Source organism: Vicia villosa, unplaced genomic scaffold (assembly GCF_029867415.1).
Source record: "Vicia villosa cultivar HV-30 ecotype Madison, WI unplaced genomic scaffold, Vvil1.0 ctg.003641F_1_1, whole genome shotgun sequence".
In the NCBI taxonomy this organism is placed as follows: Eukaryota; Viridiplantae; Streptophyta; class Magnoliopsida; order Fabales; family Fabaceae; genus Vicia; species Vicia villosa.
In genome coordinates, this window is record NW_026706259.1 from 66,429 (window position 1) to 91,184 (window position 24,756).

The 24,756-nt window shown below is 38.7% G+C and overlaps 1 protein-coding gene across 1 annotated transcript in view; it reads left to right on the plus strand.

Moving 5' to 3' along the window:
• The first annotated feature begins 2,497 nt into the window (after positions 1–2,497).
• Positions 2,498–24,756, plus strand: part of LOC131641299 (uncharacterized) — a 30,681-nt gene continuing 8,422 nt past the window's right edge. The window contains exons 1-4 of the mRNA XM_058911602.1: positions 2,498–2,536; positions 3,065–3,139; positions 3,252–3,330; positions 3,747–4,042. Coding sequence (XP_058767585.1) covers positions 2,498–2,536; positions 3,065–3,139; positions 3,252–3,330; positions 3,747–4,042 — 489 coding nt within the window. The remainder of the gene's footprint in view (positions 2,537–3,064; positions 3,140–3,251; positions 3,331–3,746; positions 4,043–24,756) is intronic.

Here is a 24,756-nt window from a genome sequence, read left to right on the forward strand (position 1 = left end):
CAATAATTTAAGCAATCAAATCATGAGTACCTATAGTGATGAGTGTGATAACATGTGTATCATAAAGGTAAACAAGTGAGTATAACCAAGAGATCAATGTGTAAGACTCAAATGTAAATGATGAATAAGGGCATGTTTATACCTTTGAATCATTTAATATATGAATGAATATGATGGATAATGGATGGATATCTCATGCATGTGGTTAGTAAGAAAAGTATGTATATACAATGATAAGACCATGAATAAAGCTTAAATGTACAAGGATAAAAATATCAACAAGTATGTACAAGTACACAAACAAGAAGAGATCAAAGCAAACAAGTTATATTAACATGGCCTTGCTAGAGATCAAAGGAATTTCAAATTAGGGTTTTGAAATATTAGGGTTTTTGAAACGCACCTAATCCTAATTGATTTTTCATTTGATTTAAAAGACCAACCCTAAAAGAGAGTTGGTTTAAGGGAACATGGTGTTGTCAAGGTAACTTTAACCTAACCCTAAAAAGATTCACACAAAAATGTTAGGAGTTAACTTGGTGAAAAATATTAAAAGAAATGATTTTAGAAGCTTTTAAAAGCATAAAAAGACTTTTCTTTTAATTTTTAAATGACTAAATAAATAATATTTTTGGATTTTTAAAATGTATTCATAAAATAAACAAGTTAAATAAAGAGTGTGTAAAAAATTACATTAAAATAAATATTTTTGCTATTTTTAATAAATGTTTAAAGTTGTAAAAAAAAAAGAAACAAGTAGTAAAAAATTAAGTTTGGTCCTAGGGAGGTTTGAACCACGCCCTAATGGTTATCAATATAAAACTTTACCACTGAACAACGCGCCATAACTGTTTTGTAAACGCGCGCATAAATATATAATATAAAATGAGTTATGAGTTTAGGTTTACCTTCATCTTCAACCTCTGACTCGTGAGTTTCAAAAAATAAATCATGTTCAAAGCTCAATCATTTAACAAACTATAAACATGAAAATCACTCTTTTTTCACCACGATTCCAGACATGTATCAATCAAACATTTATTTTAACTACAACTCTTGAATTTCTGGAAAGAAGTTATGAACCCTAGAATTTCAAAATAAAATTAAATGGTCTACATGATGAATAAATGAGTGAAACTAGAGGGCTTTTCCTTACATGGTTCTAAACACAATGGTATCGAGCTTTATTGAAAATGATACCTCAATCGCTGAGTTCAAGTTTGAGTTTTTACCTCTTGAAGCTAGAAATCGAATCCTTGGTTAGAGGTGTTACTGAAGTGTTTTAATGATCCAAACAGCTTCCTAGCACCTTATAGAAGCTAAATGAATGCTTGCTTGACTTCGAGCACACCTGGAAGGAGCTACTCGACTGAACCTGCAAAACAGGAAAAATGAAAATGGAAAACTATGTTCCAAGTGTTATAGAAGTTTGTTAATGATTTGGATAGCTTCTATATGATATATAGAAGGTATCTGAGGTGAAATTTTGGATAATGCTTGGACCAGGGATGAGTTTGATGTTTAAGGTTCAAGGAAGCTCTTTCATGGAAGTTTGACGATGATTTTGGGTTTGGAATATTTCTGAAGGTGGTGAGTATGGTAGACATCTTCCAAATGATGTTTAGAAGCTATCTCAAAGATTGTTTGACACTCAGAATTCTCAGAACTTAAAATGGCTATGTAAATGCAAATGACCAAATTTTGAAGTTTCAAGTGAGGGGGAGAATTGGAGAATTCTGGTGTGTTTGATTTTAGAGGCAATACTCTCTAATTATAGGCCAAATTTAGGGTTTGTGGGTGAAGGAATCAGATCATTTGGAGCTCCCATGCCCAAGTTGTGTCACTCTGCTTGTTTGTGAAGAAAGGAGAAATTTATGGTCTCCATGGTACTTGCTCTTTCTTTAAACATGGTGTAGGGTGATTCTTCTGAGTTCTAGAGTGTTGCTTGTTTGTTTTGGTTTTCTTTTGGTGCAGAACAAACAATGTAGAGGCTCAATGCAAGAGTTGTTGGTGATTAAAGTAGCTTTACAAGAATGGAAGTGTTAACTTTGTGCCATAAATGGAGAAATTCAATGGGAAATGGTGAAAGCACTTGGTCCATAACTCAAAAGCAAGTAAAATAATCTGATTATGGTGCTTAGAACAAGCAAAAGTGTAACACCCCATTTCTACCCGGCGAATAATATAAAATCAGAGTTTCAAAGTTTCAACAAACATATGAGATGCTATATTTTAAACTTAAAAACAACGACATTTTAGTCACCTGTAAATCAAATACACAACACTTATCTCAGATGAACCGATAACAACATAATTTAACCTTTGAAAAACAAAACAACTTTATATTAATAAGTCGCGAAATTCTCAACATTCAACTTTTAAAACACTTAATTGAAGGTTTGAAAAACACTAGAAATAGGGGGTTTGAATAAGGTTTTTAAAACACAAATCTTTTTATAAAAACATTCCCATTTCTTGAAACTACAAGTTCTTTACTATGGATAATAACAAAAAGATGCAAGAAGGAAAGAACTCGGTATTTTTATACTGGTTCACTTGAGAATTCTCAGGATAATTCAGTCCACCCTTCCGAGGTGATTCTTCCTCTCTCAACCGAGAAATTAATTCACTATAACCGAACCGATTACAATCGCACAGACAACCCTGTGACTAACAACTTGCAGCGGCAACTCCTGTGACTAACACCTGCACAGGGTACCCCCTGTGACTAACAACCTATAAAACTCTCTAGCTCTAGACTTCTTGAGATAACTGACCTTCACTCGGTCTCTTCCTAGTGCTGACTTTGGGGTGGCCTTAAGCCCTCCTTTTCCAGACTGGTTTGTGTGTGGGAATCTCATAAAAATTCTTCAGGAAGAATCTAAAAAACGCGCTGAACGAGTGGTCCCGACTAAGCATACCTTGGATACTTTCAAAGGACATCTTCATATAGGCCTTGAGCACGTTCGTGTCTTGACTCCAATACCTGAAGGTTGGGGTTTAGACAATCCTTCGACTAACTTTTCTTTCTTTACTGAAATACTGATTTACATTTTGTTCGCAGCCGTTACTCGATAGAGAAATATCAAAGAGGCCCCTGCACATAAGGGTTCTGGAGCTTCAAGGAATATCAAGGCGAGTGGGAGTGATTCTGTCACCACTGGCAAGAAACCCACGGTACATACATACGTTATATTTTAACTTGTGAAATTTTATGAATATTACTCACTTGGTTTTAATATGTATTTCAGAGCTCGAAACCTCCAGCGTCTTCGAATCGAAAAATTCCTCAGACAGCTGCTTCAGACGACGAAGATAAATCTCCTCCTCGTACTAGACAAGAAATAAAGAAAAGACAGAAAGCTGCCACCCCTTCAGCCAAAGGAAAGGGATCTGGGACTTTGAAGCTTACTTCGTCAAGTGACAAGGTATCTTCTGATTAATCACCCTTGAAGGCTGCTAGTACTATCCCCATTGTAGAGAGCCACAACTCAAGCCCAGACAACATTCCAACCAAGGTATTTGGATTTCACAATCTAATCATTTTTTCAAACTTTAATTCTAATGATTAAGTTCACATCTTACCTTGTAAATGTAGGATGATGTGGGCACAGCTACTTCTGATCTCAAAACCTCAAGTCTAAACATTGATCTTGACAATCTTCGAGGTAAATGTCTGCCTTTTCGAATGACAAATGAATTTCTTGCAACTTTCCATTTTTATTAATTCTAACTGTTCAACACAGGTGTTCCTCGACACAAATCTCCTGTGCTTTCTCCAGTTCTCGAAGACGCTCAACCCCTTGCAACCATCATTCCAACTGTGCCTGCTGAAGAAAGCCATTCAAATGATGAGTCTCCACCTATTCATCAAGATGAAAATATGGGGGAAAACCCTCAATGTTCGAATAGTGATAATGCAGCCGGACAACCAACTGGCAGCGAAGATACTATATCTGAGCAAGATGCTACAGAGGAAACTTCCAAACTGCCTACACCTGGTCCTCATGAAACTTCGACCTTCGGAACTATAGTCACTCCTGTGACTACTTCGAAGCAGGCCTCCGCAATACTTACTCCTTCAGAACTGGAGCAACTCAAGAAAACTGATCCCGTAAGCTTCCTCAAGACCATGATGAGTGTTGATAACGTTTCGCCCATTGGACTTGGAACTTCTTCTAATGTCCTGGCGGGTACTGGCGACAAGGATGATATTCCTAATCTCCTTCGTCAAATAAGGGAAAAGTTATTCGAAACCAACCTCGTTGAAGCTCTAAGCAAGGATTCCACCAAATGTTATAGCTTAAACAATCTTTTGAAGAAAGTGGATCTACTTCTGGTCTTAGAGGAAGTCTTAGAAGTGATTGTTTTACTGGGTTCTCTAATTGATCAACTCCAATCTAATCTTCTTCGAAAACGGAATATTGACGAACAACTCACAACAAAGGTGACTTCTCATAGTTCTTCATGGAAAGCTGCTAATGATGCAACAAAAAAGGTTGACGCCCTTAAGCTTGAACGTTCGAAGAACCAGGAAGAATATGAAGATTGTGAAGCGAATATCAAATCCTGGAAACAAGAAATTGAACTCCTCGAAGAGAAGATAAAGAATGCCCAGTCTCGTCAAGTAGCAATCCAACAAACCAATCAGGAAGAATTGACTGAAGTGGCGCAGTTAGGGATTCGACACTTCGAGATGGCACTGAAGCTGGTGCCAGAGATCGAAGAACTGAAAAGACAACAGGCATTAATCGAACGTCATATGTCTTTATGGGAAACTCAATATTCGAAGATGAAAGATAATCTTCCCAAGGATTTTAATTAGCCACTTTGGACCTTGTACTATTTTTTTGTGTTTCGTACTTAGTTCTTTCCTTTCTTGATTTTGTAATCAAACTTCCTCAGGAATGTATATGCAACTTTAACTTTCAATCTTCCATACTTCAAATTCTGTAGTTGTCACGAGTAGCGTTTTAACAATTCCTAAAAATTGTCAAAATTATTTTTATTATCATAATGACTTTAATAATGCCCCCACGTGACATGATTACTCTTCGCAGCCTCTCACGCCCAGACTTGACGTTTCCATTTCCCTTAGCCGTAACCATCATTAAATGATGACATCACCTTTTTCAAAACATCTATTTGAGATGTGCGTGTATCAGTTTTCAACATGATTACACTTCAACTTCCAAGGCGGGAAACGGCGGAGGCCATAACTTCTCTTCGGGATACCAAACGCAGTCCAATCAAAAAAATGAACCGTTCTTTAATGGCCAACGTATTCTATATAAAGCTTTAGCATTCTACTCCTTTCTTCATACTTTCCCCAAACTCTTATCAAAGTTTGCTCTTTTCCCCTTACCTTCTTTCAAATACAAATTTTGGCAAAACCTCTTGCATTCTCCTTCTCCAAATGGCGCAACCCTTGACTTATGCTACCATCAGATCCTGCATCAAAAAGGAATTCGAACTTTCTGAGGAAGAGTTTGATGAGAACCACATCAGTATCAGCGCACTCTTTGCCAACCAACAACTCCAGTTTTATCACAAAATCCTGGAGGGGTCTGTTTATCCTAACATGTTAGCAGATTTCTGGATGTTTGCGTCCCTGCACATAGATCCACAAGGGAGAACCACCATTGTGTCTGAGGTTCGAAGGGCTCACATTACCATTACTCCCTCAACCATTTCTGATCTGCTGAGATGTAACAATCTTGGAGAAGTGTTTGATGACAACACCATCAACATGACTACCTATGTTACGTTGAGGGCCCTCATGGACAATGATCCTTTTAGTGCTAAAGTCATTAGGATTTGGCACCGGCTTTTAGTGGGCAACTTTCGTCCACGAAACCATGATCTATACAGCATCATGATGGAGGATCTGGAGTTCATACTCTGTGCCCTCCGGGGAAAGAAAATCAACTTTCCAATACTGATCTTCAAACAGCTTGTCGAAGCTGTTTCTATGGCTGGCGCTCGTCAAGGTGTAGTGACATGTCTTCCTTATGGAAGATTGTTGTCCTACATGTTTCTCAAAAAGGGTAAAGTGAGAAGAATGCGTAGTTCGGGATCTCTAGACATGTTCGAAGCAGAAAGCTTGCCCCTGCTATCCTTGGAGGGTTTGGAACAAAGGATTAACTAGAGGGTGCGTTGTCTGAGGCTTTTGATGGAGATGTTATAGGTCTTAGTTTTATTTTTTTTATTTTTGAATGCTCCTTTTAATAGCCTCTAGAATGCTTTTATTTCTGTAGTTGGTGGAAACATAATCCCCAAAATGAATGTATTCTCCTATTCTTAATGAAAAGTATTTTGGCACTGCTTTGTCTTTTTACTTTATTTGCCAAATATCTTGCTTGAACACGAAGCCATTTTGGTGTTTGTTCAACCATTTTGGCCTACGTAGTATACTTTGAATATCTACGTTTTTGCAATTTTTACTTCGTGCATGCTTGGTTTGTATCTTTTTAGATACTTCCCATTTACCCTCAAGATACTACGATCTTCTGCCAACTCTTCTATCTCGTAAGCGTTATTCGAGAATACTTTTAAGATTCGAAAGGGTCCTTCCCAGTGTGGGGACCATTTACCTAGTGCCTGATTCTTTCGATCTATAGGTAAAATAACTTTCCAAACTAAGTCATTATTAATAAATGTTTTACCTTTCACCTTTTTATTATATGCTCTGGACACCCTTTATTTTTGTCATTTTATCATCTCCAGCGCTCGAAGTCTGTCTTCGTCTAAATCTACCAATTCGTTCATCATCAATTCCCAATATATGTTTGGAGGAATTTCTGCCTGTCTTTGGATTCGGACTGATTGCAAGTATATCTCAACTGGAAGCACTGCATCGTGTCCGAACCTCAATTGGAAAGGTGTAGTGTTTGTAGCTTCTTTTGGCGACGTTCGACAGGCCCAGAGTGCTTGGTCCAAAGTTTTATGCCAACTCTTGGGTTTTTTCCCCTACGTGTTTCTTTATGAGACCAATTATTATCTTATTTGCTGCTTCAACTTGTCCATTTGCCTGAGCGTAGTAAGGTGTAGAAGTAAACAACTTGAACCCCATTTCTTTGGCGAAATCTTGCATCTTCCGCCCAGTAAACACTGATCCTTGATCTGTGGTTATACTTTCTGGGATTCCGAATCTGTATATAATGTGTCTTTGAATAAACTCAATCACAGCCTCTTGACCTACATTTGCAAGTGGTATCGCTTTGACCCATTTTGTGAAGTAGTCTATCCCTACTAGAATATATCTTTGACCTTTAGAAGACTTGGGGTGGATTTCCCCAATTAAATCTAATGCCCAACCTCTGAAAGGCCATGGTTTTATTATTGAACTTAATTCATTTGCAGGAGCATGTTGAATACCTGCATGTTCTTGACACTCTTGACATCCTTTAGCAAATTCTATGCAATCTTTTAACATAGAGGGCCAATACATTCCGTACCGAAACAAAAGACATTTCATTTTGTGCCCCGCTTGGTGTGCACCACATGCTCCACTATGTACATTTGAGAGGGCCAAATACGCTTCCGCTTCACCTAAACATTTTAGCAAAACTCCTTCAGGAGTCTTCTTAAACAATTCATTTCCCATCAAGAAGTATGATAAGGCTCGATACTTTACCTTTCTATCTGTGTCTGTCGAAGGATCTTTTAAATAGTTCACAATTGTACTCCTCCAATCTGTGTCTGCTAACGAGTCTATATTTAAAACTTCAAACTCCTCTTTGTTAGCGAAACCTAATTGTGAATTCTCCAGATCACTTGGGGAGAGCTTGGTGGCCATTGCTTTGCCTCTTACTTCGATCGGCTCTTCTAGTTTTCTTTTGATACTCTGTATCCTGAGGCTAACTGTGCCAAATCATTTGCTTCTTGATTATTAAATCTTGAAACGTGACTTAAACCCACGTACTCGAATTTTTTAAGCAGCCTGTTTTCTATGACAAAATACATGATCAAATTCTCTTTGATACATTTGTATTCCTTCGTCAGTTGCTTAATCACTAGTTCGGAGTCTCCTTTAATTTCGACTCTGGTTGCCCCCAATTCTAACAAAGCTTCAAGTCCAGCGATCAGTGCTTCGTATTCAGCTTCGTTGTTGGAGTATAAGGGACCTTCAATCTTGTACTTGAGCTTTGTTGGAATTCCATCAGGAGAAATTATCAGTATTCCAACGCCGGTTCCTTCTTTATGAGTTGAACCATCAAAGTATAACTTCCAAGGCTTCAAATCTACATATTGTTGAGGATTCTCAACCACTGCATGGTCAACAATGAAATCTGACACGATCTGACCTTTCATTGCTTTAAGAGGTTGAAATATCAAAGAGTACTCAGTGAGGGCTAAAGCCCATTTGCCAATTCGACTATGCAATATTGGTTTTGATAGAATATGCTTAATAACATGACAATGAGACGAAACATAAACATCAACTGGCTTTATATAATACTTGAGTTTGATACAAGAGAAATATAAACAAAGGCAGAGTTTTTCTATTGCGCTATACCTAGTCTCTGCATCATTGAGTACTTTACTTAAATAATAAATAGCTCTTTCGACACCATTGTCATCTTCTTGTGCTAACATGCTGCCTATTGTATTATCTGAAGCTGAAATATACAGGCGCATGTGCTTCTTCCCATCTGGGGAAGACAATATTGGTGGATGCACCAAGTATTGCTTGATTTTTTCAAAAGCTTCTTGATGTTCAGCACGCCATTCGAACTTTCCTTGCTTGAGTCGAAGTAAGGGGAAAAAGCATGCGTGCGTCCACTCAAGTTTGAGATAAATCTTCTCAAGAAGTTTATCTTTCCTAGTAATGACTGTAGTTCTTTCTTCGTGGATGGAGGCTTTGTTTCCATAATAGCCTTTGTTTTATTTTGATTAATTTCTATTCCCTTTTTGTGGACTACGAAGCCCAGGAAATCTTCAGCCTGCACAAAGAAAGCACATTTAAGGGAATTCATCTTTAAGCCATGTTTTCTCATCTCTCGAATGATTGGCTCAGATGGTCAAGATGAATGTTATCTGAAACAGACCTTACAACAATGTCATCTATGTATAATTGCATGAAATTTTCTATAAAATCATGGAATATAGAATTCATTGCCCTTTGATAAGTTGCCCCAACATTTTTCAGACCAAAAGACATTACCACCCATTCGTAGGTGCCTATTTCCCCTGGGCAACGAAAAGCTGTTTTGGACACATCTTCTTCTGCAATGAAGATCAGGTTATACCCAGAATATCCCTCCAACATACTTAGATATTCGAAGCCTGCGGCTGAATCTACTAGCATTTCTGCCACAGGCATGGGATTTTCATCCTTAGGCGTTGCTGCATTCAAATCACAAAAATCTATGCATACTCTTAATGAACCGTTCTTTTTAATAACCGGCACAATATTAGCAATCCATTCAACATACCTCGTGGTTCTGATGAACTTGCATCGTAGAAGTCTCTCGACCTCTGCTTTGATCTTCGAATGAATTTCTGGTGCGAACCTCCTAGGAGTCTTCTTGATGGGCTTTTTTCCTTCTTTTATGGGTAGCTTTAATTCGACCAAATCTCGCCCTAAACCAGGCATCTCATCGTAATCCCATGCAAAGCAATCTTTGTTTTCTTTTAATAACTTAATGACTCTTGATTTCAATGTTGGCTCTAATTTTGCACTGACATATGTTACCCTCTTCTGATCTCCGTCTCCAAGATTTACTTCTTCGAGTGGATCTTGGGCTAACAATTTTATATTTGCCCCCATTGGGTCTTTCTCGAATCCCAAGGGTTCTTCGTCGTAGATTGCGTCCAGCCTTTGACTCAACTCTTCACCTGAGATCTTTTCGGCTTGAACTGTGTCTTCAAGGAATTGAGGGATCGAATGCGTACCAGAATCCGTCGTTTCTTCCTTTCTTGGAATTGCACCAACAATCATGTTTGATAATTCGGCTTCGAGAGCGGTTTTTCTTTTGTTCTCGGCTATGTAAGCCGAAATATTTTCGAAGAAGGATGATTTAGACATCATCAATGTCGTCGTCCCAGCCTGTTGGCCGTATTGTTGGAAAATGCTCTATTGGTGCGGTATCTTCTGGACCGTCCATTATTTCTCTATTCCATTGGAATCCATTTGGGTGTAAAGACAAATAGTATAAAGCATTCTTATTTGGGGTGTATATATCTTCTGCAGCATGGCAAGGCCCTATGTTTGCCAAATTCCTGTCGAAGCTGGTTTTATTGACTTGATTAACTTCAGCCATGTAGTAACTCTGATCCCCTTCAATGTTCTCTACTATACCATCTTCCCTCCAAATGGTTAATTTTTGATGCATTGTCGAAGGCACTGCGGCAACTCCATGGATCCACTCTCTTCCTAGCAGAAGATTGTAATTTGCCTTCGCTGGTATCACCATGAACAACGTTGGTCTTGTGACCGATCCTACAGTTAAATTCACTTGAATGACACCGAGAGTTTGCCCTATTTTGCCTTCGTAGTTAGACAAGACCATGTTATGTGGCCTTATATCAGTATCGAACATACCAATTCTCTTCAACATGTATTGGGGCATTAGGTTCACCGCTGCCCCCCCCCCCATCTACTAGGACTTTGTTTATGCCAACATTTTAAATCTTAGCCCTTATGTAGAGTGGTTTTAGATGATTTCTCATACCTTCATCAGGCCTCTCGAAGAAGGCATTCTACTCTTCAACTGCCCCGTTGTTTAGCACATAATAACACACAGGTTTGTGTCTGGCCATCTCTTCCACATCAGCTTCCTCACAATCTTCAACTTCTGTTTCTTGGTTAAACTCATAAGGGAGTACTGACACAACATTGCAATTGAGATTTATAGATAACACTCCATCTGAGTCAAAATCATTTGTCATTCTATCGTCTTCTTTCCAAGGGCTGGAATGCATCTTTTCTTCTTCCTTCTAATTTTCAGAATCGAACAACTTGCGCTCCACTGGAGGTTTATTTGTCCTTGCCCCCTGCGTTGGGATTTGGTTGCTACTAGACTCTCCAATCTCCCTTGGTTTGTATTCCCTTTGGGCCTTCTTCATCCTCTGGTGCCTTCTCCATTGGGATCTAGACATAGGATTTTTGCCTTTGTAATTCTCCAACCTGTACACCTCTCGGTTTGAGGTTTGGAATTGCTTCCTATATGCCATTGCAGTTCTTCCCCCTTGGTCCCAAGTTTGCCATTTGTTGGTTCTCGCACCAGCTTGCATCCATTTATCCCTGGGTATGTCTGTAGGGACTTTGAATGTGACCCTTCGAGCTCTAGGATGCAGGCTGTCAGGCCTCTTTGATGGGGTCCAATTATCAAACCCATACAGGTTGGGACGAAGTCCCTGAGTTTCTCGACCCATGTAGAAATACACCCTTTCGAATGATCGTGCCAGCAATTCGTCATAGACTGCTCCACATCTGGGGCACAATTTGTGACATTTGATCAAGAAACCCACTAAGCTTTCTTCCATCCTTGGGTACACCTTTAGCAATAGGTTTCCTCCTCTCCAGGGTTGTTCCAATCTTTCTCGTAGGGCCCTTTCGAAATTAGCCTGAACCCTTCGATTCAGCATGATTGAACACCTTGGGCACATCAGCATTTTTCCGCCATTCTTCTCATGGCAATTCCAGAGATAATCTTTCAAACTTTCTCCTCTTGGTGGGATTTCAATGTTTCCTTTCTCCCTTATCAGCCATTTTTCTAGTTCTTCTATTTCAGACAAAGGCCGCCTAACATTGACCATGTTAACAACTGCCGGAGGAGCTTCAGAAATCTGTATCTGCTGGAGTTTCACCCTGAGGTCTTCAGTGGCCTCGCTAGTTTTTCCTTTGAGATCTTCAGTCATATCTGCATCGAAGGATTCTTCAACATCAGTGTTGAAGACTGCATTGTCATTTAGGCTTTCAGTAGCCTGCTTTCCAGTTGAAATTATCTCCGATTCAGCAACATCTACTTCAGACACTTCCACCATGTTGACGTCGAGTGGTTCACACAGGTTAGTGGCAGCAACATTCAAAGGGTCTGTGTCAACCTTCATATGATTCTTGGCTTTATCAGCGAATTTCAAACGTCCGTCCTTGATAGCATTCTGAATTAGATCCCTGAAAAGAAAACATTGTGAGGTTTTATGGCCTAAAAAACCATGATATTTGCAAAAGCCTCGCTTCTTCCGTTGTTCTAACGGAGGAACTTTGGAATTAGGTGGCACTATCATCTGGCCATATTTTACTAATAAATCAAATATTTTGTCACACTTAGTGACATCAAATGTATAAGTTTTCTTAGGAAATCTATCGTTTTTATCATTGTCTACTGGATTTTTTCCATTGGCAGGGGTGAGAAATTTGCAAGAATAAGGTGGTGCTTCTTTTAATTCAGCAAGATCTATTTCGACCTCTTCCATGCTGTATGAATCCTCGAAAGATTCGCCATCAATGTCTTCGGCCTCTACATATGCTACCCTCTCCTTCTTGTAACTTTTATTTGCTCTGGCCTTTTCTGCTTTTAGTCGTTCGACTTGTCGAATCCTATCTGCCAATTGAGCCATATCCCTTAGGTATTGGGTATATAGTTTCTTTCTGATTGAATAATCTAGACCGTCTGCAGCCATTTCGACCAATTCGTGTTCTGGGACAACCGTGAAGCATCTTGATTTCATCAAACGGAACCTGTTTAAGTAATCATCTATAGGCTCTGTGAATTTCCTCTTGATGCTAGCCAATTCTTTCAGACTTATCTTGGTTTGACCCATATAGAATTGTTCATGGAATAATCTCTCCAAGTGTGCCCATGCGTCTATGGGATTTGGGGGTAATGTGGTGAACCAAACAAAAGCATTTTTTGTTAGCGAACTGGGGAAGTATTTAATTCTTAAATCCTCGTTCCCCACTAGATCTCCTGCTTCCGTCAAATATCTGGCTATGTGTTCCACCGTCGATTCACTAGTGTCCCCTGAAAACTTCGTAAATTTGGGTACCTTGGTACCTCTTGGTAATTCTGTTTGCATAATGTATTCGGGTAAGGGGGACGAATTGTTAGCCATTATTCTCTCTATCATGGCAGTGAGATTGTTTTCTGTTGTCAAATTGTCTCTCCTAACCCTATGCACAACTTCATCAGGATGTTCATCTCTTCCCACTACGACTACATTAGACTGTTGCTGGGGAGTTGCTTGTCGAACAACGTTAGTCGTTTGATTTCGAGTTTCTAAACCTACCACTTGGTTTCGTTCGACTGGCGTTGGCCTAGGTGGCGGTACTGCGGTTCGAATTGGTTCTAGATCTGGGTCCCCTTCTTGATAGGTTGATTGGTTATTTCTTCGCCTATTTTGTGGGACTCCTAAGAAATCCGCCATTCGCCCTATTTGTGACGATATTTTTTGATATGTTTCCACATTGTCTTGGTTAGTCCTTGTAATGTTTGCTACTAATGGATTGAAAATCGACCCCAATTCTCTAGCGAGGACTCCTAACATATCATGGTTACTTGCATCCATCTCCTGTCGAAATGCTGCTTGACTATTTGTGGTTAAGGGAGGTATTTGGGCAGAGAAACCAGTGTTTTATGCGCTTCAACCTATCGAACCGACATTAGGCGAAAACGCTGTTGGGTTAGTTGTAGTGTATGTAGGACCTGTTCCTCGTAATCCTGTCATGTATGAATATGGCATTCCAAATGGATTGTTGGGTCTCCAACCTTCGAAAGCGGTTGATGGTTCTGGAGTAAATAATTGACTTGCAGCGTTTGTCGAGAAAGGTGGTATCTCGCTTGCGCATGTAAGTGGGGGCACGGTAGTTGAACTCGAGACCGGAACAGTCCCTGTCGTCCCTGAAATAATCTCGGGTATAGCTTGGGAACTAATTATGGGTCCAGATCCTATCGAAACCGGTATATCTTGTTCCCCTTGAGTAGAAGTCGAAACGTGCGTAGAATTTGCAGCTACTGTTCCTGACCCCTGTGGGGGATCTTGATCTCCCCCTCCACTGGCCGCATTGACCATTTTCTTGTTGTACCTTCGTTTAGGAATCGGTTGTGCACTGTTGGTTAATTTACCGTTCCTAAGGTTCATACAAGGTCTTGATATTTTCTAGACAAAACAAAGCAATCAATTAATAACAATCTGTTTGACACTGTCCCACTGGGCGTGCCAATTTGTTTACGGTGATTTTCGGTAAACAACCGCTAGTCCTCCAAACTATAAAATATGCTTTGGTTACTCGCAGGATCGACTAGATTGATCCTAGGACATAGTCAAACAATTGTCTCTTGATATGATTCGATTCATGTTTGTTTGTTCTGACTGCAAGAAAACTCGCTTATGATGTGATCTCGTGAATATTCACTTAGAAACAACACTTGTTACATATGTTAATATGACTTTCGACAAAAGAAACGTAAACAAAAGCATGTAAATTGCAGGAATATAAAGTGCAGAAATATAACGTGCATGAATGTAAAATGCAGAAATGTAAAGTGCTTCGAAATGAAAGTTAAACAAAGAAAATAAAAGGAATTGAAAAGATATTTGAATAAAGAAAGATACAAATGTATTTAAAATGGTGTTGGTGTCATACGTACATTTCTCAGCGAACTCGTTCTCTAAACACTTGATACTTGAGTGATTTATGAGTGATTTGTACAAAATGAACACACGGAATCCTAACATTAAGACCCTTATTTATACTAATTTCGACCCTAACGGTCCTACACTAATCTGATGCCACGTTGCTCATAAGAATCCCTGGGATGCCATCTATCCTTGTGCGGTTACACAGACTACTTCGAAATTCAAATCATCCCGCCTGAATCCTCTTTCGACGCGTGGCAACGTGATCAGAACCGAGAATGCCACGAAAAACACGTTAAGCCTCAGTACCTTACGTATTTTGCAAAACGTTTAAGTCTTTAAAGATAATTCACTTCGAATTAGCTCCAATTCTAACTATCTTCATTCCAACTCAAACAATCATTCTCGAAACATGGCCATCAGTAGCCATTTTTAATCTCAGAAATGGTCATCACTAACCATCTTCCTTCGAATTCCAACTCTTCAAAGAATATTCTTTCTAAACGAAATCTTCAGCCAACATTAACCCGTGTCGCGCCGCGGGAGCTTCGTAAAAAGAAACTTTGTTATAAAAAGAAGCCCTAATCCTCATAAGTGGGAGAACTTTGGTGAGCGAAATTCAGAGAGCATTCATATTCCAGAGCTGAAAACAACATTCGAGGGAGAATTCAACATCAATCGAAGACATTCCTTTGATCAAGATGAATCCATCTATGAAGTATTGTGTGTTCTTCATGTCTATGGAGAGCTAAACCCCATTGTGTTGAGTTTAAGGTAGTAGTTAACCTATGAAGATGCAATAACTTTGATTAATCCCGGTGAACAACTGTTTAAGTTTTATTATCAATAAAGAACCTTGCTTTTATTTTATATCATTGTTGAACTATCAATCGAGAGATAGGGTTCATACTTTTGCCCTAGGTTTTTATATTGACTTGTTCTTAATTCGCAGAGATGGGATTGTGAATAAGTTTTCATAAATCATTGTGTTTAATTCCCTTTATCTTTATAGTTATTCTGAGAGATCGAATATCATATCGGTAGAGGTGGCTCTAAATTGATCTTAGACATAATACCTGTTTTGAGGATGAATGAAGATAATAACTTATATAATGGTTCACTTGTGGATTAATTGATCACTTGCATACGAATTGTAACACCCCATATTTCCATTATTTAATTTAATTGAATTTTAAATTATTTAATTGGATTAATTGGCATTTTTGGTGAATTAGTGAAGAATATTATAGAAAATAAACAATTGGGCTTAGTGTAGTGGTTAGCAAAAGGGAGGTGTTAACTATGTAAGCCTTATTGAGATATTTTATATTTTTCATAAAATAAGGGAAATTGGAAAAAGAAGAAATTAGAGGCAAAAGAGAAGTCTGAGAAGAGAGGAAATACGTGAAAAGGAGAAGAAGAAGAAGAAGAAGAGGAACTTCAAAGATTCGACTCTAGAGGTAAAGGGGGACTCTTCGGGTTAGTGATTATTATATAATCAGGGGTAGTGAACTAATTAGGATTGTTGTTTGATTCGATTGCATGTTTTGGTTTTTGGGGTTTTGGGGATTTAGGTTGTTTATGTTGATTTGATGCAATTGATGAATTTGATGAGTGGTTTCGTGTTAAATGACTTCTAAACGTGTTATATTTGTGTTACAATATGTTATTTGATGATGTTTTAGGGATGAGACTGTTTTGGTGCGATTTGGATGAAATTGGGAGGAGAAACTTGTTGAAATCGCGGAAAAATTCTGCATCTGCGATGAATGCGTCGACCTAAGCGTCAGGATGCGTCGACCTAAGTATCAGTTTGCGTCGACCTGGGTGACAGCATGCGTCGACCTATAGGGTCAGCGTGCGCATACCCGAGGGAGACAGAAAATCCAATGCGTCGACCTGAAGGGGGATTTGCGTCGACGCATGGCAGCAAATTTTTGACAGATTTTCTAAAGGGCATAACTTTCAAACCATACATCCGTTTTGAGCGCCGTTTTGAGCGTTGCGAAGCTAATTTAAAGCTTTATGTGATGAGTTGATGAAATGGATAGTAGTCCTATTTGATTTTAAATGGTGATTTAATTTAATTAATGGACTATATCACTGTGTATATATATGTGTGAATGTAACAATGTGTTGTTGTTGTGGTAGTGTAGCCACTTGAATTTCAATTGATTGGGTGGTGTTTTGACTTGATTATATGTGATATAACTGAATGATTGTTAATACATGTGCATGCTTATTGGTGATGAAATGGTGAGTTGTAATGAGACGATGCGAAGCATCGGATCGGTGATGTTGTAAGTATGTCATATGTGAACATTCATTCATATGCATTTTGGTGATGGATGGTGACGTTGTGGATCAGATGGTGGGCATAATTCCCATTGTGTGGAATTTGTGCCGGTTGGACTGTATCTAAATGATGAAAGATCAGTTGGATGGGTTTGGCCCATGTATGGTACCACATGCATAGTGTCAGTCATTCATGTGCATGATAACATAGTATGATCAAACGATTGTGCATTATACTTGGTGATGTGTTTGTGTTTGGTGCTTGATCAGTTGTTATGAATCTGAATACATGTCGTGATTGGGTGAATGATAATTCTATGATGTTTTATTACTTATGACTGTATAATACTTGTTAATTCGAATGAGACTCAACCTTACATGTTGATATTTTTAGATTAAGGAGTAGCGGCATCTTGGTTTGGTGAGGATAGCTCATAGGCTAGTCCGTAGTCCGTGTCGAGTCATGCTCTGATTTGTAACACTGGGGAACGATAGACTTAAGAGTTATTTATGATACTCTATTTTATTGTTGGATTATGTATCGTTTGGTTTATGTTTGGTGATGTTTTACGATACCGTTGAATGACATTCCGTTGTGTCGATGATGTATTTTGATAATTTGTGAACCGTTCCTAATAAAGCATGACGAACGACTTATGGTTTTCATTATTTTCTTAATTGTGGCACCCTTGTTTTATGTTTACTCTGATTTTTATTTTAATTGCCGCGGGGGTTTAGAAGGGTGTTACAACAGTGGTATCAGAGCATAGTCGGTCGTTGTGACCAGAGTTTTGTTACTATTTCCTGTATGCGACTAGTGTGTGTATCACTGTCGATACTTTTGTTCTAACGGAATTGTTTTGCGAATAAGCAGAACAATGGCTGGCAGAGGTGGAAGGAATGATGATGCTATTGCAGAGGCTCTGGGCATGATTGCTAGTGTGCTGGGAGGGAATTCCAATGGAGCTGGGATTGGTGCTGACAGGAAGTTGAACAGTTTTTAGAGGAATAATCCTCCATTGTTCAAGGGCACGCATGATCCTGAAGGTGCTTAGAAGTGGCTTAAGGAGATCGAGAGGATTTTCAGAGTCATCGATTGTGCTGAGAACCTGAAAGTGAGGTATGGTACTCACATGTTGTCCGAAGAGGCTAATGACTGGTGGATGGCTACTAGAGCTGAATTGGATGCTGATGATGTAGCCATTTCTTGGGCTGTGTTTAAGAGAGAGTTTCTGAGGAGGTATTTTCCTGAAGACGTTCAAGGCAGGAAAGAAATTGAATTTTTGGAGCTGACTCAAGGTAACATGACGGTACCAGAGTATGCTTCGAAATTTGTTGAGTTGGCGAAGTACTACGTCCACTACAACAATGATGAAGCTAGTGAACTCTCAAAGTGCATCAAGTTTGAGAATGGTATTCGTGATGAGATCAAGCAAGGAATAAGGTACCAGAGAATTCGGCGATTTGTAGACTTGGTGGACTGTAGTAGGATCTTCGAGGAGGATAACCTTAAGCTGAAGTCATCTCACTCTCGTGAGTTGGTTGACAAGAAAGGTAAGAAGCCTATGGATAGAGGTAAGCCATATGGTAGAGGAAACCCAAAAGCTGGTAATTGGAAAAGGCCTAGTGGGGGAGATTCTGGTGCTCCCGTTAGGTGCTACAACTGTGGTGAACCTGGGCATAGAAGGAACGAGTGTAAGAGTGGGGAGAAGAAGTGCTTCAAGTGTGGTAAGGCAGGTCATATTGCTTCTGACTGCAGAATGAGGACTGTGACTTGCTACAATTGTGGTGAAGAAGGCCATATCAGTCCGCAATGCACCAAGCCAAAGAAGGATCAGTCTGGAGGAAAGGTTTTTGCCTTGTCGGGATCAGAAACTACTCCAGAGGATAGATTGATTAAAGGTACGTGTTTCATACATGACACACCTTTGATTGTGATTATTGATAGTGGTGCGACTCACTCGTTTATTTCATTGGATTGTGCTAAGAGGTTAAATTTAGAGATATCTTGCATAAATGGAAGCATGGTTATTGACACTCCTGCGTCGGGTTCAGTGACCACTTCATCTGCATGTTTGAACTGTCCTATTGATATATTTGGTAGGAAGTTTGGAATGGACTTAGTGTGCCTTCCGCTGGAACAACTTGACGTTATTTTGGGGATGAACTGGTTGCAATTCAATCGAGTTCATATCAATTGTTTTACAAAGACGGTTATCTTTCCTAAAGAGGTCGGTGTCGAGGATTTAGCAATGACTGCGAGACAGGTGGGTGAGGCGGTTAAGGACGGAGCAGCCGTGTTTATGTTATTTGCATCAATGGAGAGGAAAGGAAAGGCAGTGAGTAGTGAATTTCCGGTGGTATGTGATTTCCCAGAGGTTTTTCCGGAAGATGTTAGAGAGTTGCCACCTGAGAGAGAAGTGGAATTTGCTATTGAGTTGATTACTAGAACTAGTCCTGTGTCGATGGCACCTTATAGAATGTCGGCATCAGAGTTGACTGAGTTCAAGAGTCAATTAGAAGAGTTACTGGAGAAGGAATTTATTCGTCCGAGTGTGTCACCATGGGGTGCACCGGTGTTATTGGTGAAGAAGAAGGAAGGGTCTATGAGGTTGTGCGTAGACTACGGACAGCTGAATAAAGTTACTATCAAGAATTGGTATCCTTTGCCAAGGATTGATGATTTGATGGATCAACTGGTCGGAGCAAGTGTGTTTAGTAAGATTGATTTGAGGTCTGGATATCATCAGATTCGAGTGAAGACGGACGATATTCAGAAGACTGCATTCAGAACGAGGTATGGTCATTACGAATATACTGTGATGCCATTTGGAGTTACTAATGCACCTGGTGTTTTTATGGAGTATATGAATAGGATTTTTCATCCCTATCTCGATAAGTTCGTCGTGGTGTTTATTGACGACATTCTGATATATTCCAAAAGCGAAGAAGAACATAAGGAACATCTCAGAATTGTGTTGGAGATATTAAGAGAGAAGAAGCTTTATGCCAAATTATCAAAGTGTGAATTCTGGTTAAGCGAAGTAAGCTTCCTTGGTCATGTGATTTCCAAGGATGGTATTGCCGTAGATCCGATGAAAGTAGAAGCTGTGTCTCAGTGGGAAGCTCCGAAGTCTGTTTCCAAAATTCGTAGCTTTCTGGGTCTTGCAGGTTACTATCGGAAGTTTATAGAAGGATTTTCGAAGTTAGCTTTACCGTTGACGAAATTGACTAGAAAAGGGCAAGCGTTTATTTGGGACTCAAAGTGCGAAGAAGGATTTCAAGAGTTGAAGAAGAGGTTGACTAGTGCTCCCATTCTGATTTTGCCGAATCCGACGGAATCTTTTGTAGTGTATTGTGACGCTTCATTAATGGGTTTAGGTGGTGTATTGATGCAAAATCAACAGGTAGTCGCTTATGCGTCGAGGCAACTCAAAGTGCATGAGAAGAATTACCCGACTCACGACTTAGAGTTGGCAGCCGTGGTATTTGTGTTGAAACTATGGAGGCATTATCTGTATGGTTCAAGGTTTGAAGTGTTTAGTGATCATAAGAGCTTGAAGTACCTCTTTGATCAGAAAGAACTTAATATAAGGCAGAGAAGGTGGCTAGAATTCCTTAAAGACTATGATTTTGGTTTGAATTACCACCCTGGTAAGGCAAACGTGGTTGCTGATGCTTTGAGTAGGAAATCCTTACATATGTCTATGCTGATGGTGCGAGAATTGGATTTGATTGAGCAATTTCGAGATTTGAGTTTAGTATGTGAAGGTACTCCTAATAGAATTAAATTGGGTATGCTAAAGTTGACAAGTGGGATCCTTGAAGAAATTCGAGAGGGTCAGAAAACTGATGTTGAGATGGTAGACAGGTTGACTTTGATTAACCAAGACAAAGGAGGTGATTTCAGAATTTATGAGAATGGCATAATGAGGTTTGGAGACCGTGTTTGTGTTCCTGATGTTGCCGAACTAAGGAAGAGTATTTTGGAAGAAGGACATCGTTGTGGATTGAGTATTCATCCTGGTGCTACCAAGATGTATCGTGACTTGAAGAAGTTATTCTGGTGGCCTGGAATGAAAAAGGAAATAGCTGAATTTATTTACTCTTGTTTGATTTGCCAGAAGTCAAAGATCGAACATCAGAAGCCGTATGGAGCCATGCAACCTTTATTTATTCCTGAATGGAAGTGGGATAGTATATCGATGGACTTTGTTTCTGGTTTACCGAGAACAGCTAAGAATTGTGAAGCCATTTGGGTTATCGTAGACAGACTGACGAAGTCTGCTCACTTCATACCGATGAGAATGGACTATCCTATGGAGAAGTTGGCTCAGTTGTATATTGAGAAAATAGTGAGCCTACATGGTATTCCTTCGAGTATCGTGTCAGATAGAGATCCAAGGTTTACATCTAGATTCTAGGAAGGTTTGCAGAAGGCTTTGGGTACTAAGTTGAGGTTGAGTTCTACTTATCATCCGCAGACTGATGGTCAAACTGAAAGGACGATTCAATCATTGGAAGATTTGTTGCGTGCCTGTGTATTGGAAAAAGGTGGTACATGGGATAGTTATTTGCCTTTGATTGAATTTACATACAACAATAGCTACCATTCGAGTATTGGTATGGCTCCGTTTGAAGCTTTGTATGGTAGGTGTAACACCCCAAATCTACCCAACGAATATTTAATAAAATCAGAGTGCGGAAATTCAACATACAATTGGGACGTCACATTCAACGTAAAACAACAAACAACTTAATCACATATATCATAGATACATAGCACATAACTCGGATGAACCGATAAAACCTGTTTACTCTTTTAAAAAAATAAAACAACTTTTATTAATAATAATATCAATTATTCAACTTCACTTCGCATAATATTTTTATTAAACTAAAACAACTTCACCAACATCATATTACTTCATAAATTCCACTTAAAAGTTAACAACTTATAGTTATAACAACAATTAAAAGACAATCGTTCATCCCCCGAGTGCTACGTATCAGAGCAAGACCCAACTCGAACTAATAGTAACTAAAGACTTCATAAAAATACTTCGTTTTCCATAGCTATTCTTGAGTACCTGTCCATTTCCCATGGAAGGGAAACATCATTCAGAAGGGTGAGATATCCAACAATATAAACAAGCGTATGATAAATAATATATTAAGATTAGATCATACAATTTCACCACTTCATACTTATTCAAACAACAGTTATAATAACAAATAGCAACAACGGTTATAATAATTATTTATCAACAACAAGTATAATAACAATTATCAGCAACAAGTATAACAACAACAACTTATAACAATAACAACAACAACAACAACGTAATAACAACAACAACTTCAAATGCGACTCAACTGTGCAAATGCATGTGGTACCATTGGAGCAGAACTCCAAACTTAAACATATGCCAGGTTATCGAGGCATTTCAATAAGGCGTAAGCCTTCAACGTGGTGCCATTAAGGCCAAGGCATAAGCCTTCAACTTTTCAACATGGTGCCATCAAGGCCAACTTAAACAGGTGCCGTCAAGGCCAACTTAAACATTTTTCCAATCCAGGCCAACGTAATATGCAAATGTATGCATGCAACAATAACAACAACTACAACGTCACCACAACAATGCATCAACCGCAAACAACTTAATCAACCTTGGTCCTAAGACCTGCAACTTAATCAACGCATCATCAATAACTTAAACAACATTGGTCATAAGACCTGCAACTTAATCAACGTATCAACAACAACAACCAGAACAACAACAACGAAAACAACAACTTAAACATACATCAATTGCATCAACTTAATCATTACAAAACAGCCCCTAAACATCTAGGTACTAATTCTTCAATTTATTAATTAATCTACTACCAACAATTCTTATCATTCTAATTCAAATTCTACTATTCGTTGATTCTATTATTAATTCCAATTATGCTACTAATTCAGCCTGTTACATATGTCATCGTTATTACTACTGCTATTTCTTCTTCACACCAATTCCATCTTTATACAACTTAATCCATTAACTACATATCTCATCACTAAGAATCATCACTATAATTTCTACTAATTAAATTAATTAATTCCAACGGTATAATATTCTAATTAATTTAAACCAATTTCTTCACTAATAATAATTATAATTCTTCTCAAGTTAATCCTACTAAGGCTTGATCCCAACAACCAACATAAAACATCAACAGGCAGAAATCAAAACATATTTCTAAAACTCGTATAGCACGCGTCACAGACCTCTCTTTGCGCCGCGAACACCACAAAAACCTTCAGTTGGCGCCGCGTCCAAACCTTAGCGCTTACCTACGCTGACAGCATCTTCCAACAAAATTAAAACTCAATTTTCTTCCTTCAATTCCAGTACAATTCGATTTCGACCATCACAGGAACGTAGCAATATTATAGTTATACTCCACCAACATCTAGAAATTTTCTACAACTAATTCCTCAATAATAATAATTATAAACCCTAGGTTAATTTCCCACAACCATTGATTGAACTTTTATAACCTTATTCACCAACGTCAATCAATTTCAACATTCAACGATACAATCACAACACACAAAACAGAGGCAATCATACAACCATAACCCCCACATACCATTCATCATAATCCCGTTTATAGAGCTAGAACCCCACCCTTACCTTGGATATGAGATTTCTTTACTCTCCCGGTTGCCATAGCTTATGCCTCCGCTTCCAACTTTTCTCCGAAAGTCTTTTCTAACAACGTGCAAAGACGCACCAAAAACCTGTTCGGAAATCGCTTTGTCAGACGGACTTAAAATCATCAAAACGAAAATCGCTCCGGTCAGAAGTTACCTCTACGAGTCTGGAACGTTGTGTCCAAGAACCGCGACGATCTAACGGTTGGATTGGGAGAAACGTCCGTTTTACTAAGGTGTCTCACTGCAGAAACTTGCTGCGAAAATTGGACTTCCTCTAGCTTTTCTCTTCCGCCATGGCTCTCTTCTTCACCTCTCCTCTTTCTCCAACTTTTCTTCTTTCTCCACGTTTATTGAGACCTAACTTCTCTTCTTATTTCCTTTATTTTATTATAATTATTATTATAATTATAATCTTCATTTGGGCTTACTAATTAACACCCCCATGATTACTATCACCAACGCAACGTCTAAGCCCACTTAAATAAAACACTCTCATAATCCATAATATTAATTCTATTATTATTTCTCTCCACCAAACTGACTAACTACCGACTATAAAATAAATCATCCGAACCACCAACTCAACATATTCAATATCATTCTCTACGGCTTAAATCAACTTAAATTAATAATAGTCCATTATAGTAATATTATCTCTAATATTATTCTCCGATTAAACCGACTAATTTCTCGATCATTAATTTATCCGCCCAACACAACGTATAATTCCAATTACGCCTCTTATAATAATGCCAATAATTCTAACTTCGACTAATTCCAACAAATAATTTCCTTATACAATTTAATTAAATAAATAATTAAATTCCGGGTGTTACAACTCTCCCCCACTTAGAATATTTTCGTCCTCGAAAATTCTATCCACCAACTCCAACCTCAACTTCATTCCACATCATCATTTAGTCAGGTCACTCCCATAATAACCTCAAAGTAACCAATTTAATCAACTTCATGATATCTCAGGATATCATTCACCACCTACGGTAACCAACAACAACATTACTGCAACAACGACTAAATTATTATAATACTAATCTGACAACATAACTTGACCGATAACCACTCAACTCATCATTGACCAATGACTTACAAGAAATCCTATTTCAATTAGAACTATTTACAAGGAAACACAACACTCTGGCACATCACGC